This window comes from Triturus cristatus, chromosome 6 (genome assembly GCF_964204655.1).
Source record: "Triturus cristatus chromosome 6, aTriCri1.1, whole genome shotgun sequence".
Lineage (NCBI taxonomy): Eukaryota > Metazoa > Chordata > Amphibia > Caudata > Salamandridae > Triturus > Triturus cristatus.
The window spans coordinates 1,378,029,608-1,378,043,282 of NC_140589.1; the positions used below are offsets into that span (position 1 = coordinate 1,378,029,608).

The 13,675-nt window shown below is 45.9% G+C and overlaps 1 protein-coding gene across 3 annotated transcripts in view; it reads right to left on the minus strand.

Annotated features, from left to right (window-relative positions):
* The window catches only part of CCDC85A (coiled-coil domain containing 85A), a 193,079-nt gene that overhangs the window by 162,546 nt on the left and 16,858 nt on the right, over positions 1-13,675 (minus strand). For all 3 annotated transcript variants that reach the window (XM_085612374.1, XM_085612372.1, XM_085612373.1), the window contains exon 2: positions 1,224-2,136. In XM_085612374.1, coding sequence (XP_085468500.1) covers positions 1,224-2,136 — 913 coding nt within the window. The remainder of the gene's footprint in view (positions 1-1,223; positions 2,137-13,675) is intronic.

Sequence of the window (13,675 nt, forward strand, 5' to 3'; positions counted from 1 at the left end):
CTGTAGAACAGGGGCAAAGACATCAGTTATACCTGTATCATTCTCCAACAAATATAATAAATGAGGAAAAGTAGGGATGTTTTGGATACAAAAATCTTAATTTTCACAAAGGTAGGTGTAAGCCTTAACTGACATTAATTTGAGCTAGACAATATACCAATTAAAAGTCATGGAGTGTTTCTAATTGCATTGAGCCAATTCATACCAGGCACCTAGCCATTTAAATCAAACCGAACAGTTTAGAGAACCTCAAAATATTTGGTCCATATAAAAAAACAAATGCCATGACTTCCATAAAAGAAAGGGTAGCAACTCCACCAAACCACCTCTGACCACACCATTACAGATCACATGTGAGCATCTCTAACTGGTCTGTCTTTCACAACACAACTAATTAGTTTACTTCACAACTTGATAAATGTCTGCTCCTTTTGAATCATTCCATGTCTACAACTTTTTGGTAGGCACTGAAAAAGTGTTCAGATGTGTTTTAAAATTGTGTACATGTCGTGTGAATGATGCTTCCATCTCTGCAAACGGTTAAACAAGCCACAATAAACTCTAAACTTAAGACAGGATTGAACCACGTTATATCAAATACCTTTTATAGAAATGTCAGCTATAAAACTATAAAACTCCACAGGTCTTACTATGTAGAACATAATTGAAAACGGAATCTAAGAAACACACAAAAGCTACAGTAACTGACACACAAAGCCACATTTGCCTACCATCGCTAAAAAGGACCTGATCTTGGTGACACCTAAAAGGAATTGTAATTTGCAATAATACCTTTAAATACCACACAATATTTCATTGTAATGAGATTGCACTTAAATGATTCATTCAAATACGTTCACAAAATAGCATATGGTGCTGAAAGCTTCTTTACCAGATGGATCAGTTTGGTCTAGCAAACTTAAAACAATGTTAGCATGCCATGATGGCTACAAATCAACTTAGTTTGTGATGCTGTAATATTAATTTACAGTTAAAACCAACAGTTTAGTAGTAACAAACGAAAAAAATGGAACACACAAAAATATAGTGGTGTGTAGTTGATGGTGAACTGAACTGCCAAATGAGAAATGGGGTTAATGCTCTGAAAGTTATGATGCATGCTCTATCCTTACGCGTGAAACCATCCTTCACTTCAAAGGTAGCATATGACTTCTACTTGAGCAGTCTGTGCAAGTGTGGTTTCAGCAGGCTTATGGACCCACCATTCATTCCATTGTATACACTCCTGTGATGAGCCGACATGTCGTCTGCTACTTGTCTCCGTAACGTGCCTTCTCTGCTGCCCCCGCCGAGATGCTTGAGATGTTCCGGACTGCCTGCGTAATGCTGCTTGAGATGTTCGGGACTGCTTCCTCTTGCTTTCTGAAGATGGTCTGTGCTTTTCTGAAGATGCTCCGGGCTGCCGCTTCTGTGCTTTTGAAGTTCTGGGCTACTCACAGGTCTGTGTTTTTGAAAATGCTCAGGGCTACTCATTATGTGCTTCTGAAGGTTTTCCGGGGTACTAGCCGTGTGCTTCTGCAACTCGGGGCTACCTTTGACCACCACAACTTTGTGATGTTCTGGACTGGCGCCCTTCAGGTGCCTCTGTTGATCAGGGCTTGCTGACCCTCTCGGCATTTGAAGATGTTCGGGGCTTCCACTCCTGTGCTTCTGCTGCTCAGGACTTCCTTCACGCCTCGGTTTCTGAAGGTGATCGGGGCTGCTGTTCGGATGATGCTTATGATGATCCGGGCTATCTGTGCTTCCAGCACTAGAGGTACTACTCCCATCACCCACATCCCGCAGGAAAGTACTTGTGGTTGGATTTAATTGGCTTAGGCTAGTTTGGCTGTCTATTGAACTCCTACTGCCCGCTCCACCGCTTTTCTCCTCGTCCAACATCAAACAAACCTCCTTCAGCTCCACGTTTTCTTTGAGCATGTCTTCTTGCCTTATTTCCAGGTCCTTCACTTTCTGTACATACAAGGCAACCTCCTTGTGCATTACTCCGGATGTGTACCTGCCCAGCCTCTGCCACTCACGGGACACTTTCTTCCCTTTCTGACGATCATCGTCCAGAAAACAGCAGAGGTCTCTCAGCTCCTGGTTATCTTCTTGCAGCTTTTGGTTTACATCCTTAAAAAGAAAAGAAAAAAAAATCAGCAAAATCAGAAATGGGTCTACAGACTTAAGTTTAATGTTTTTGCTAAAACGGTCATGCCCTAGGAAATATCACTGTTCTGATGCTTTTATATTATTTTAAGTACTGTATATTTTCAAATATTTTCAATTTTTAAAATTGGAACCCTCTTGGGATTATCTTACTACAATATTCAGGCAATCACTAGACGGTAACAATATACATTTTTTAAATGCTTGAAACACACTAGTATGCCACGAAAGATACATTTTGAAGACAAAATTCCTTTTATATATCGATATACAAAGTTGCACTTATTGGAATCGCTTTTGTGCAGTTGAACAAATATATTTAGATTCTCTATCTGCCTTTTTCTTAAATCTCTTTCTTTGGTGCATGTATTGGGTTGCAATTGTTTGCTGTCAGATTGTTTTTTTTATTACATGCCTGTGCATTTTGCCTGCTTTTGACGACCCATACTCAAACTATAATCAAATTAAGGATAAAAGGCAGATTTAATTAAACTAGATGGTAAAAGTCTGTAATTAAAGTTTCTCTGAAACTTACATTATTTTTAAACAAGGTTAGATTTTGCATTTATTTATATTTAAAAAATGATAGAAGTCTGTTTTCTCTATCCATAAGTGTGTATGGTAGAAAGATCTCTTCCGGTGACATAAACATGCGGAGAAGGCATATATGAATACTACAATGTAAGTGTGATTATTGAATAAAGACGTAAGGATTTGAATGAATTTTGCACAATTAAAGTAGATAGATATACTACAAAAGTATCAGAGCCTGTCCTCATTTCTCAACATTTGTTAAATTCAGCTTTTTTATTGCAAGGCCACATCAGGACCACCAGAATCTACACAAAAAATGGTATAATCAAAAAACAATGAGCGTGCACATGTGGAACAAGAGGGCTAACTTTCTTTTAGAAGCGTTTTGGGTCCGGAATTGACTGAATGAGGTCATCCAAGCAAGGTGCATTATATTTCTATGAAGCAGAGCATCAGCCTGCTATCATTCACTATCAGATTGCTGTATTTGCTAGAAACATCCCACACAGTATTACCTACGTGCATATGTAAACTGATGCTTTTAGAGCAGCGATAGGCAAGGAATTTGATGTTTAATGTATTACTCCTTGAGGAAGTCCACAATATTCCCGTTTTTTCTTAGGTACGATTCTAATGTTTTACTTAAAAAAAAATATATAAAAATGAAAAATTATAGCTTTTTACATTTGTGTCGAAACATGACCAATGTGGCCTTATGTAACACTGGTTTGATCACTGTTTTCAACCAGTACCCACGCAGTTCGTGGTTGTGATCCCAACTTTCAGCCGAATACTTAAACTCAGATTCAGTTCTTTTTAAGCTTTGGTAATGTTAACCCTATTGTTTATGAATCAATATCATGTGTGGATTGTGTGGCGTATTATGTGTCTCTCCTTGGCACAGAGATATCAAGGGGTGGCCGGCATGGCTCGTGGGTTGGGGGGCCGATACGGCAGCCATGCGGGGGGTTACGAGGGGGTTGTTACCAGGCGGGGTGTCGCGGGGGGCAGCAGGGTTTAGACATTTAGAATAACAAAAAAAACGTAACTCAAGGCCGGGTCACGCATCTTCTGTGCTCCTGCTCTCCTGAGTCCGCTTACAGGAAGCAGGCAGCCAGGCTCCCTCCCCATAACCAATCACAACGCTGCCAGCGTTGTGATTGGTCTGAGTGCTGTGACAAGACACTCAGCTTGGGGCTGTAGGGGTTGGCATGTTCTCCATGCAGGCTGTAATGCAGCCAGCATGGAGAACAGGGAAGTGCGCATGACTGCTTTGGGTGGCCCGAGATGGCCGACCAAACAGTCATTGCACACTTGGTTGGACAAACCACTCTGTCCCTGCCCTGCTCCGTGAGCAGATCAGCCCCACCCACCCTCCTGCCCGCAAAGGACACATAACATGAGAGTAACTGAAAGTTATTATCATGTTATGTTTCCCCTTCTCGCACTGCTTGAAAGCAGTGGGGCGATGCTCCTCTGCCATAGAGGAGGAGCCGCCAATCTGCTCTACACATGCGATGTACCTGTGCACCGCCTACTTCAATAATCAAGAAAGGAGCGTTGGCTTGGCTTGGCGGAGCTGGGTCTCGGGAGGCCAAACCAAACACATAAGTGAGCCCAGGTCGTATCAATCAATCAATCAATCAATCAATCAATCACGGCATTTGTAAAGCGCGCTGCTCACCCGGGAGGGTCTCAAGGCGCTGGGGGAAGGGGAAATGTCACTGCTCGAACAGCCAGGTCTTGAGCTGCTTCCTGAAGGAGAGATGGTCTTGGGTTCGCCGAAGGTGGGTGGGGAGGGAGTTCCAAGTCTTGGCTGCCAGGTAGGAGAAGGATCTTCCTCCGGCGGTGGCTCTGCGGATGCGTGGAAAGGTGGCGAGGGCGTGGCTGGTCGATCGTAGCTGGCGGGTGGGCGTGTAGAAGGTCATGCGGTCGTTGAGGTACTTGGGGCCCAGGTCGTGGAGAACCTTGTGTGCGTGGGTGAGGAGTCTGAACGTGATTCTCTTGCTGACGGGGAGCCAGTGCAGGTCTCTCAGGTGTCCGGTGATGTGGCTGTGTCGGGAGATGTCCAGGATGAGTCGTGCGGAGGCGTTCTGGATGCGTTGGAGTCTTTTTTGAAGTTTGGCTGTGGTTCCGGCGTAGAGGGTGTTCCCGTAGTCCAGTCAGCTGGTGACGAGTGCTTGGGTGACGGTCTTCCTGGTTTCGGTGGGGATCCATCTGAAGATCTTGCGGAGCATGCGCAGGTTGTTGAAGCACGAAGATGTGACGGCGTTGACTTGTCTGGTCATCGAGAGGGAGGAGTCCAGGATGAAGCCCAGGTTGCGTGCGTGGTCTGTTGGTTTGGGAGCGGTGCCCAGGGCCGGGGGCCACCAGGAGTCGTCCCAGGCGGAGGGTGATGATCCCAGGATGAGGACCTCCGTCTTGTCCGAGTTCAGTTCAAGGCGGCTGTTCCTCATCCAGTCGGCGACGTCTTTCATCCCTTCATGTAGGTTGGCTCTGGCGGTGGTAGGGTCGTTGGTGAGGGAGAGGATCAGCTGGGTGTCGTCGGCGTAGGAGATGATGTTGAGGCTGTGTTGGCGTGCGATGGATGCGAGGGGGCTCATGTAGACGTTGAAGAGGGTTGGACTGAGTGAAGATCCTTGTGGTACGCCGCAGATGACTTCGGTGTCCTCGGATCTGAAGGGGGGGGGGAGGCGGACTCTCTGGGTTCTTCCGGCGAGGAACGAGATGATCCATTCCAGTGCTTTCTCTCGGATTCCAATGTTGCTGAGGCGCTTCACTAGGGTGCGGTGGCAGACAGTGTCGAACGCCGCAGAGAGGTCCAGAAGGATGAGGGCCGCTGTTTCCCGGTTGTCGATCAGGGTTCTGATGTCGTCGGTGGCTGCGATTAGGGCGGTCTCGGTGCTGTGGTTGGCCCGAAACCCGGACTGCAAGGGGTCGAGGGAGCCGTTTGTCTCGAGGAAGGCGGCAAGCTGTCTGTTGACGGTCTTCTCGATGACTTTGGCAGGAAAAGGAAGGAAGGAGCGAGATGGGACGGTAGTTCTTGAGGTCGGCGGGGTCTGCCGTTGGTTTCTTCAGGAGGGCGGTCAGCTCGGCGTGTTTCCAGCTCTCCGGGAAGGTGGCGGTGTGGAAGGAGGAGTTGATGATGTCCCGGAGATGGGGTGCGATGATGGCGTCGGCTTTGTTGAAGACGTGGTGTGGGCAGGGGTCGGTTGGAGATCCGGAGTGGATGGAGTTCATTGTGCGGGTGGTGTCTTCGGTGCTGATCGGGGTCCAGTTGCAGAGGGTGGTGGTGGCGGGCGTTGGTTCGGTGGTAGGGTCCGTTGTCTGTGCGTCGAAGCTGTTGTGTATGTCGGCGATCTTGCGGTGGAAGAACGAGGCGAGTGAGTTGCAGAGGTCTTGCGAGGGAGTGATGTAGTTGTATCCGGCGCTGGGGTTGGAGAACTCTTTGACGATGCTGAAGAGTTCCTTGCTGTCGTGGGCGTTGTTGTCAAGTCGTTCTTTGAGTGCCGACTTCTTGGTGGTGCGGATCAGCTGATGATGTTTTCGGGTGGCGTGCTTGAGGGCGGTCCTGTTGTCTGTGGTCTGGTCATGCCACCAGGCTTTCTCGAGGGTGTGGCAGTTTTTCTTGGATTCCTTGAGTTCGTTGGTGAACCAGGGGGTTTTCTTGCTGCCGGGTCTGCTGGGAGGGTTCTTTAGTGGTGCGAGGTCATCGGCGCAGGCGGTCAGCCACTTGGTGAGGTTGCTGGCTGCTTCGTTGGGGTCCGTTGTGCTGGCGGGAGTGTTCTGGCTGAGGGAGGCGGTGAGCTGTTCGGCGGTGATCTTGCTCCAGCTCCGGCGGGGGGCGTGTTGCGGGTGGTGGTGGGTCGTAGTTCTTCCGAAGCTGAAGTGGACGCAGCTGTGGTCGGTCCAGTGGAGTCCGGTGACGTGGCTGAAGGAGATGTGCTTGCTGGATGAGAAGACGGGGTCAAGCGTGTGGCCGGCATAGTGGGTGGGGGTGTTCACCAGTTGCTTAAGTCCGAGGTTGGCGAGGTTGTCCAGCAGGGCGGTGGTGTTCCTGTCGTTGTTGTTCTCCAGGTGGAAGTTGAGGTCCCCTAGGAGGATGTAGTTAGCGGAGGGTTCAGTTAGCAGGTCTGACTGGTGCCAAGGATCCTGTCATTGGGGGAGGGCAGCAGTAATGCACTTGAAATAAAGGCATGAAAGTATGCCCTCTGGTTTGGCCGACGCACCTCAAATTGACCAATGGCAACAGAGGGATTGTCTGGTTGAGAGCCTATATGGCAGAATTGTGGGGATAGCCTAGCAATTTAGGAAAAAAAGATGACCTACCTGCACCACCAAGAGAACGGTGGTTCGGTTGTTCCAATCGTAGGGTTGGAGTAGAGGCAGCTGCTACGGCGGCATTAGGTGGCAGAAACAGCAGTAATTGCTAACAAGTTATCACTTGGAGGTCAGTTGGTAGACCGAGGGGGTGGTAAAGGTTGCCATGGCCAGGGTCTTGGTATGCCTGATGGGAGAGCCACCGTGGATAAGAAAGAGACAGGAGGTAGCTGCAGAGGAAACCTGGCACTAACAGCCCGGTCACGTCTTGGATGGCTTTAATAAGACAGACAAACAGTAGCCAGGGGAGCATGCAGGGGCGGCTCATCCATTAAGGCGGAGGACCGTCACCCCACTAACAAAAATTCCCACGGATAGAAAAATAAAAATTGTAAAAAAGTTCATTTATTACTACTTTCTTTTTCAACCCCCCATCCCGAGCCGAGCGTCAGAACGGAGGGGCGGGGATTTCTGATTTCTGATGCTGCCAGTCAGGCAGCAGCAGAAAGCAGTGATGGGCAGGGCATTTTAAGTTTAAAGTGCACATGTCTTTTTGGCCGGCCGTCTTGCGATGGCCAGCCAGACATGCACCTTTTAAACCTCTAGGTTAGAGACAGCTTGAAGCTCCAGTGCCCTCAGGAGCAGCGAGAGAGGCCACTCCCGCCAATCCTGGCGCTGCTCTAATGCAGCAGGAGAGCAGCCCCAGGATTGGTTACTGCAATTCCCTGGAGCCTACCTACCTGGAGAAGACCACTATGAGGAGGAGCATGCCGCGCCATGAAGATAAGTGGGATTATTTTTTTGTTTACTTATTTTTTTACTTTTATTTTGTCCACCCGCCCTATCCCCCTCCTTACATGCCAGCCACCACTAGAAGCATGGAGGGTGCAAATGTGGATCCCCTGCTGTAACAGTGATTTATGGCGATTGCTAAAAAACTGCAGCCTGTTTTCTCCAACGAAAGGACTGCACGTGTTGTTGGAAGTGTTAAGTGACATGACTGGGTGGGTTACATATGTACAATAGGGCTCCTCACACAACAAGAGCAGTTTTATTGTGTGAATGAGCCCATTTGATTTTCCAGTCCAGGGTTCTCCAAATTCGGTCCTGGAGAGCCCGATCCATGACAGAATTTTAGCATATCCCCATTTAGATAAATCTAGTTATTTTAAAAATCTGGCATAGATCCGGCCATGGAGGACCAACTTTGGTGAACCCTGGTCCATTCTATGGATGTATGCCAAAGGCAGTTGGTAATCTAATTACAAATGGAAGCTCAATGCTACCTTTACCTTAAGATGCAACAGCTGGTATCAATGTTCTGTACTGTGAACTCACAAGGGAGTGGTATTACAGGGTATATGGGCACTAGGGCTTGAGCTCCAACAATATGTGGCCTAACAGCTACAGCGGTCAACCTTGAAGCAGCTGGGGAACAGGGTTCAAGTCTCAGCAGGGATGCTCAACATCCTGCGATTCGGGGCAAATCGCGTAATCTCCCTGTGCCTAGCAAAATGAATGTGTCTCTGTAATACAACTGGTGGCCATGTAAAGCACCCTGATACCTTCGTGTTGAGTTTGCGCTGTATAAAACTACAATAAAAATTAGCTGAGGAGCTCCACCCTTGAAGGGACAAGAATGGTCAATCTTACAGTGCCTCAGTGCAGGACACACATCATCATGTCACATAAGCGATCCATGTGAGGCACTTGTAAGCCCACTAAACCTCTGCCCTGGAGCAGATGCACCTGCTCAGACATTTTCTTGTCCCCTTTAGTCTACAGATGTGTTCCCATAGCTGTTCCAATACAGTGTGAGCACAGGAGGTGGTGGTCATAGCTAATGGCTCCCATTCCCATAGCTGTTCTAATACAGTGTTAGCACAGGAGGTGGTGACCATAGCTAATAGTTCCCATTCCAATGGGATCTCAGTAAGATAGGGGAAAAAGATTTTTAGCAAGCGCCATTGTTTTAGAGAAATGCAAATAGCCCTGGGATTCACACTGGCGCTGCTCCCTTTTAGGGCAGATAATAAATCCATTGAAGTAAAAAAATCCTGAATGTGCAGCTTAGTGCTGGAGTGCGTTCAAAAAATCTTCTTTAATGTGAATCAAGTTGCGGTATTTATTTACAATTTTGAGGATGATGGGCAAGCACCTGATTAGGCTCATGCACTTTTATTTAGCCACACATATTTGGTATTATGTCTGTGCATTTGTAGGTCAATGTTTATTAATTAAATCCGATGACAAAATACTCAAGTATGGCACCCCTGCCATCCAACATAGGGCAGTGACTGTTCAGAGGGGGGGGGGGGGGGGGGGGGAGTTTGTGAGATGAAGGGAAATGTTGCAGAGAGGACAGTGAGTCTTCAAAAGTTACAGCCCAAGGAAAGTGTGAGATCACAGGGAGGGCAGTGTATGAGCAGACAGCACGGTGTCTGTGCGGGGGGAAAACAGAGATTTGGAAATTAAATGTATGATAAATTTAGGTCAAATTATATACATTTATCTCAAATAGATGAGCCCGCAACACTTCTATGTCACTGTAATTCTTCTCAATTCATATTCAAAATTGGTCATGTGACACTGGCCCCACCAATAATATTATAAAACCTGCCACATTGAGAATCTTAAATATCCATAAGACTCAATGCGGATGCTTCAAGTAAAGCCGGTAAGAAAAGAGGCAGGTGTCAAACAGCCGTTCTGCTGGTATGGTGACCTGCATCCATAGGTCACCCACAGCTGGAGATGGACTTCTTCCCTCCAGTTGCCAGTTACTCCTTCTGATCGGATAGTAACCAGGAGATAATTTGCTTAGCTATGATCTTTGCAAAAGCCATCTTTGCAGGTCTCAAACACTCGTTTACAAAGTCAGTGCTGTGATAGTCTGATGTCATGCAACACGTGTAGTAAGTGCATAAACTGTGCAGCCACAATCAAGTGACTACTAAATAAGCCTTGGAATAAGTAGTATTAAAGACACAAAATGCATAATGAGAGTATGCTTATGATACACATTTTGTACTGAGTGCAAAATTTGTATTATACATGCACACATACCTTTAAACAAGAAACAGAGTGAATAATTACTTTGTAAAGAACATAAGTGCAAACCTCTTTTTACTAGCTCACCTCTGGTGCTGCCAAATACCGGGGTTCCAGAATTCCTAGGCTGTCTAGTTTTGATTCTCCCTCAAGACTCTTTCTTCCACCAAACCAGCCTTCCGGTCTCTACCTCATTCTTGTTGGCTCTTTTTCATCCAACTTTTCACCGTTTAATACGGTCATATCTTTCGCTTCCTCCCACTTTCTAAATATTCTGCCTTTTTTTCTCACTCTGGGTCAAAGTCTGCAAAGTCTACAACAAGCATTGACAAAGCCAATACCCCACTTTTCAAGAAAAAACAGACGCCGATCCAAACTATCACAAGAATTTCAGACCCATCAACAACCCTAACTTCCTCACAAAAATTATCGAGATATGTGTTCTCTCTGAACTCAACCAACACATGTACTCCAATAACCTATTCGACTCACACCAGTCAGGTTTCAGGAAGGGATACAGCACTGAAACAGCTATATTGAATATAACTGATGCCAATCATAAATCCATAGACACAAACAGATGCTGCCTACTCATCCTTCAAGAACAACCAGTGGCTTTCAACACAGTGGATCGCAAGTTACGTTTGGGCGCCCTGCAACCACAAAGAGGAGCAGACAGCACTGTTCTGCAATGGTTCACCTAATTTCTGCATGACCGACCCCAACTAAAAAAATCCACAACTTAATGTCCAACATTTTACCCATCACCCGAGGTGTCCCACAGGGCTCAGTCCTCTCTTTGACAGTTTTCAACATTTACATGGAACCCCTTGCTGCAATTCTGAGTCAAGCAAATATTTCCTGTCACCTCTATGCCGACGACACTCAGCTCTGACTAGAAATATCTTCTATGAATGACATTCGCTGACTTAACACCACACTCTTAAAGTACAAAACTGGCTATCAGACAACCACCTCAAACTCAACCAAGAAAACCCTGAAATTCTAGTCTTCTCAAACCATGGCCACTCACCACAGGTCCAAGAACGGATAAATAACCTAGATGTCCTAAACTGCAATATTACTCTAGCTGACTTCACCAAATCCCTGGGGATCTCTCTGGACTCTAGACTAAACATGAGCACACACATAAGGTCCACTGCAAAGGGTGCTTTTTCTAGCTTAAAACTCCTCAACAAAATCCTACTCTTCCAACCTCCAAATGGCCTAAAAACTGCAACGCAAGGACTAGTTCTGTCCAGACTAGACTATGGAAATTCCACACTCACAGGAGAAGCCAAATCACACGTAACCCCTAAGAGAGCCATCCTAAATGAAGCAGCAAGAATGGTCACAGGAGCAAAGAAACATGATCACATCTACCTCGCACTGAAAACCTAAAGTGGTTACAAATCGAAGCATGCTGCTGCTTCAAAACCGCTTGTCTCGCCTACAAAGCCCTACACTGGTAAACCAGATTACCTTGCAGCCAAACTCACTAAGCAGGACAATCGAGAAACCCAAGGAGCTCCAACTCACTCCTTCTCATCCTCCCTAAAAGACAAACAAAAAACCCTTTCTTGTTCGTTCTCATGCAACGCCCCCAAAATCTGGAATTCTCTCCCCATACATATACCCCTCCTTCATGAGCTTCAAGAGACAACTAAAAAAATTGATTCCTCAACTGGCACCTCTAGCCATCTGGAAAATAGCTATGCAATCGCACCATAGAATCCCCACCTAGTTATATATACCCCTACCCCTTAACTCTGCATTCGTAATACTTTATTACTGAATGAGAATGACTAGACCCCGGAAACTGTACTTTTATTGCACTGTGATTGACTGATAACTGACTAGACTGTGTTATTATTGTACTATGACTGTCCGATATCTGTCGTTACAGTGCTGTAAAGCACTCCGATACCCCTCGGGTAGTGCCAGCGCTATACAAACCTACTAAAATAAATAAATAAATAAGGTCTCGCCTATGCAAGATCTATTGGCTTTGTCAATGTTTTTAAGACATTTTGCACAGCAGCAATAGCTGCTTTACAACATGCTTAAAGTCAAGAAAAAAAGAGCTATGATGTGGCCAGCACTGACCACGATATAGAGCTTTTTTCTAGAGCCATTTTGCATAGCAGGCTGTGCTACGGTGCATATGTTTTTTGAAAAGTGTGAGGGGGAGCAACATGAAGGGGGAAGGGAAGGGAGCAGCAATAACGGACAGCGCGAGGAGAGGGGTATAGGGAAAATAAAACAAGTGGGAGGGAGCACCAAATGGGAGTAGAGGGGTCAGGGCATGGATGAAGTGATTGTACCTCAATCACATCAGGAGCAGTCAACGGGCACTGACTAAGTTTAATCAATCTGTGCTTGGTCTGTACTCCACATAAAGGAATGCAAGTGACCCTTGCCCATGCCAATTAGGAGGCTGCCTAGAAGAGTGACCCGGAAGTCAACAAATGGTAAGAAATGGGCAGGCTCTAAGCCCTTACTTATAAGCAATAGTGTCTTGCAAGCAAGATCGCATGCAACACATGCACTGTTGTAGGCTCAACCTAAATATGAGTGCCAATGCTCACCAACTGCAACCACCTGCACAACTTAAGTTGGTATTGGAATACCGGACTTTCACAGGGGCATGATCAAGGAAATGTGGTTCTAATGAGGATGTTACCGGCAAATATTGTAACTTCCTGTTTATTCACAAACATCATTCCTTCCCCATGCTTATTAGAGCACTACATATATACTTAAAAATACAGGCGTAGAAAGCACGGTAAGTGCTGAAAGGTACACAAGCCTGTTCAGTTCTCATAGGGTGGGCACTTTACATAAGGGGCTTATAAAATGTTCCATACACTGTAAAAACATGGTCAGTGCACGGCAGAAAGTACAAGTAGAAAAAAAAGCTTTCCCAAATATTTGCATTTGTGATGCTTGCAATTGATACATTAAGCACACACCGGGTTTGGGAAACAGGTATAATTCAGCAATGTATTGTGCAAATAGAAGCATACTGTAACCAAAGCATGAACATGAAAGGAATGACAACAGAAAAATAGGATTCACAACCTTACTAATGTATGCATTTATTAAATTTACGTGTGTCTAATCCTTTCAGAGTGTGGCCCTTTGGAAACCCGAGTTTGTTGGTAAGAAATATCAAGTGCTACAGCCATATGCAAGTCGTCATTGGGAAGCGGGCCTAGATCTTAGCAGACCATTGTAACACTGGCTCCTCTGATGCCAGAATTATTTGAAGGGTGTGACCAATTTGCAGAGGGTCAGCTCCATCCACCAATGTACAATCAATCTTTGTGGATATCTTGAGCACCCATGCCTTATTATATTACTTTTTACATCTGCTGCTATGCATTGTCCATTTCTAGGCTCTAACTAGATAATTATTGCTATATGTAAGCTAAAATCTAGCAACGGTCTTGAAAAACCTAAAATTGAAACACGATTTAGAAATTAGCTTCAGGCTTGGACTTTAAATCCATGTGTAGACATGAGATTAACTGTATAAGCAGACAGAACCATCCCTCTAGGAAGGAAAATAGCTATTTTGAACGTTTAGACACTGGGT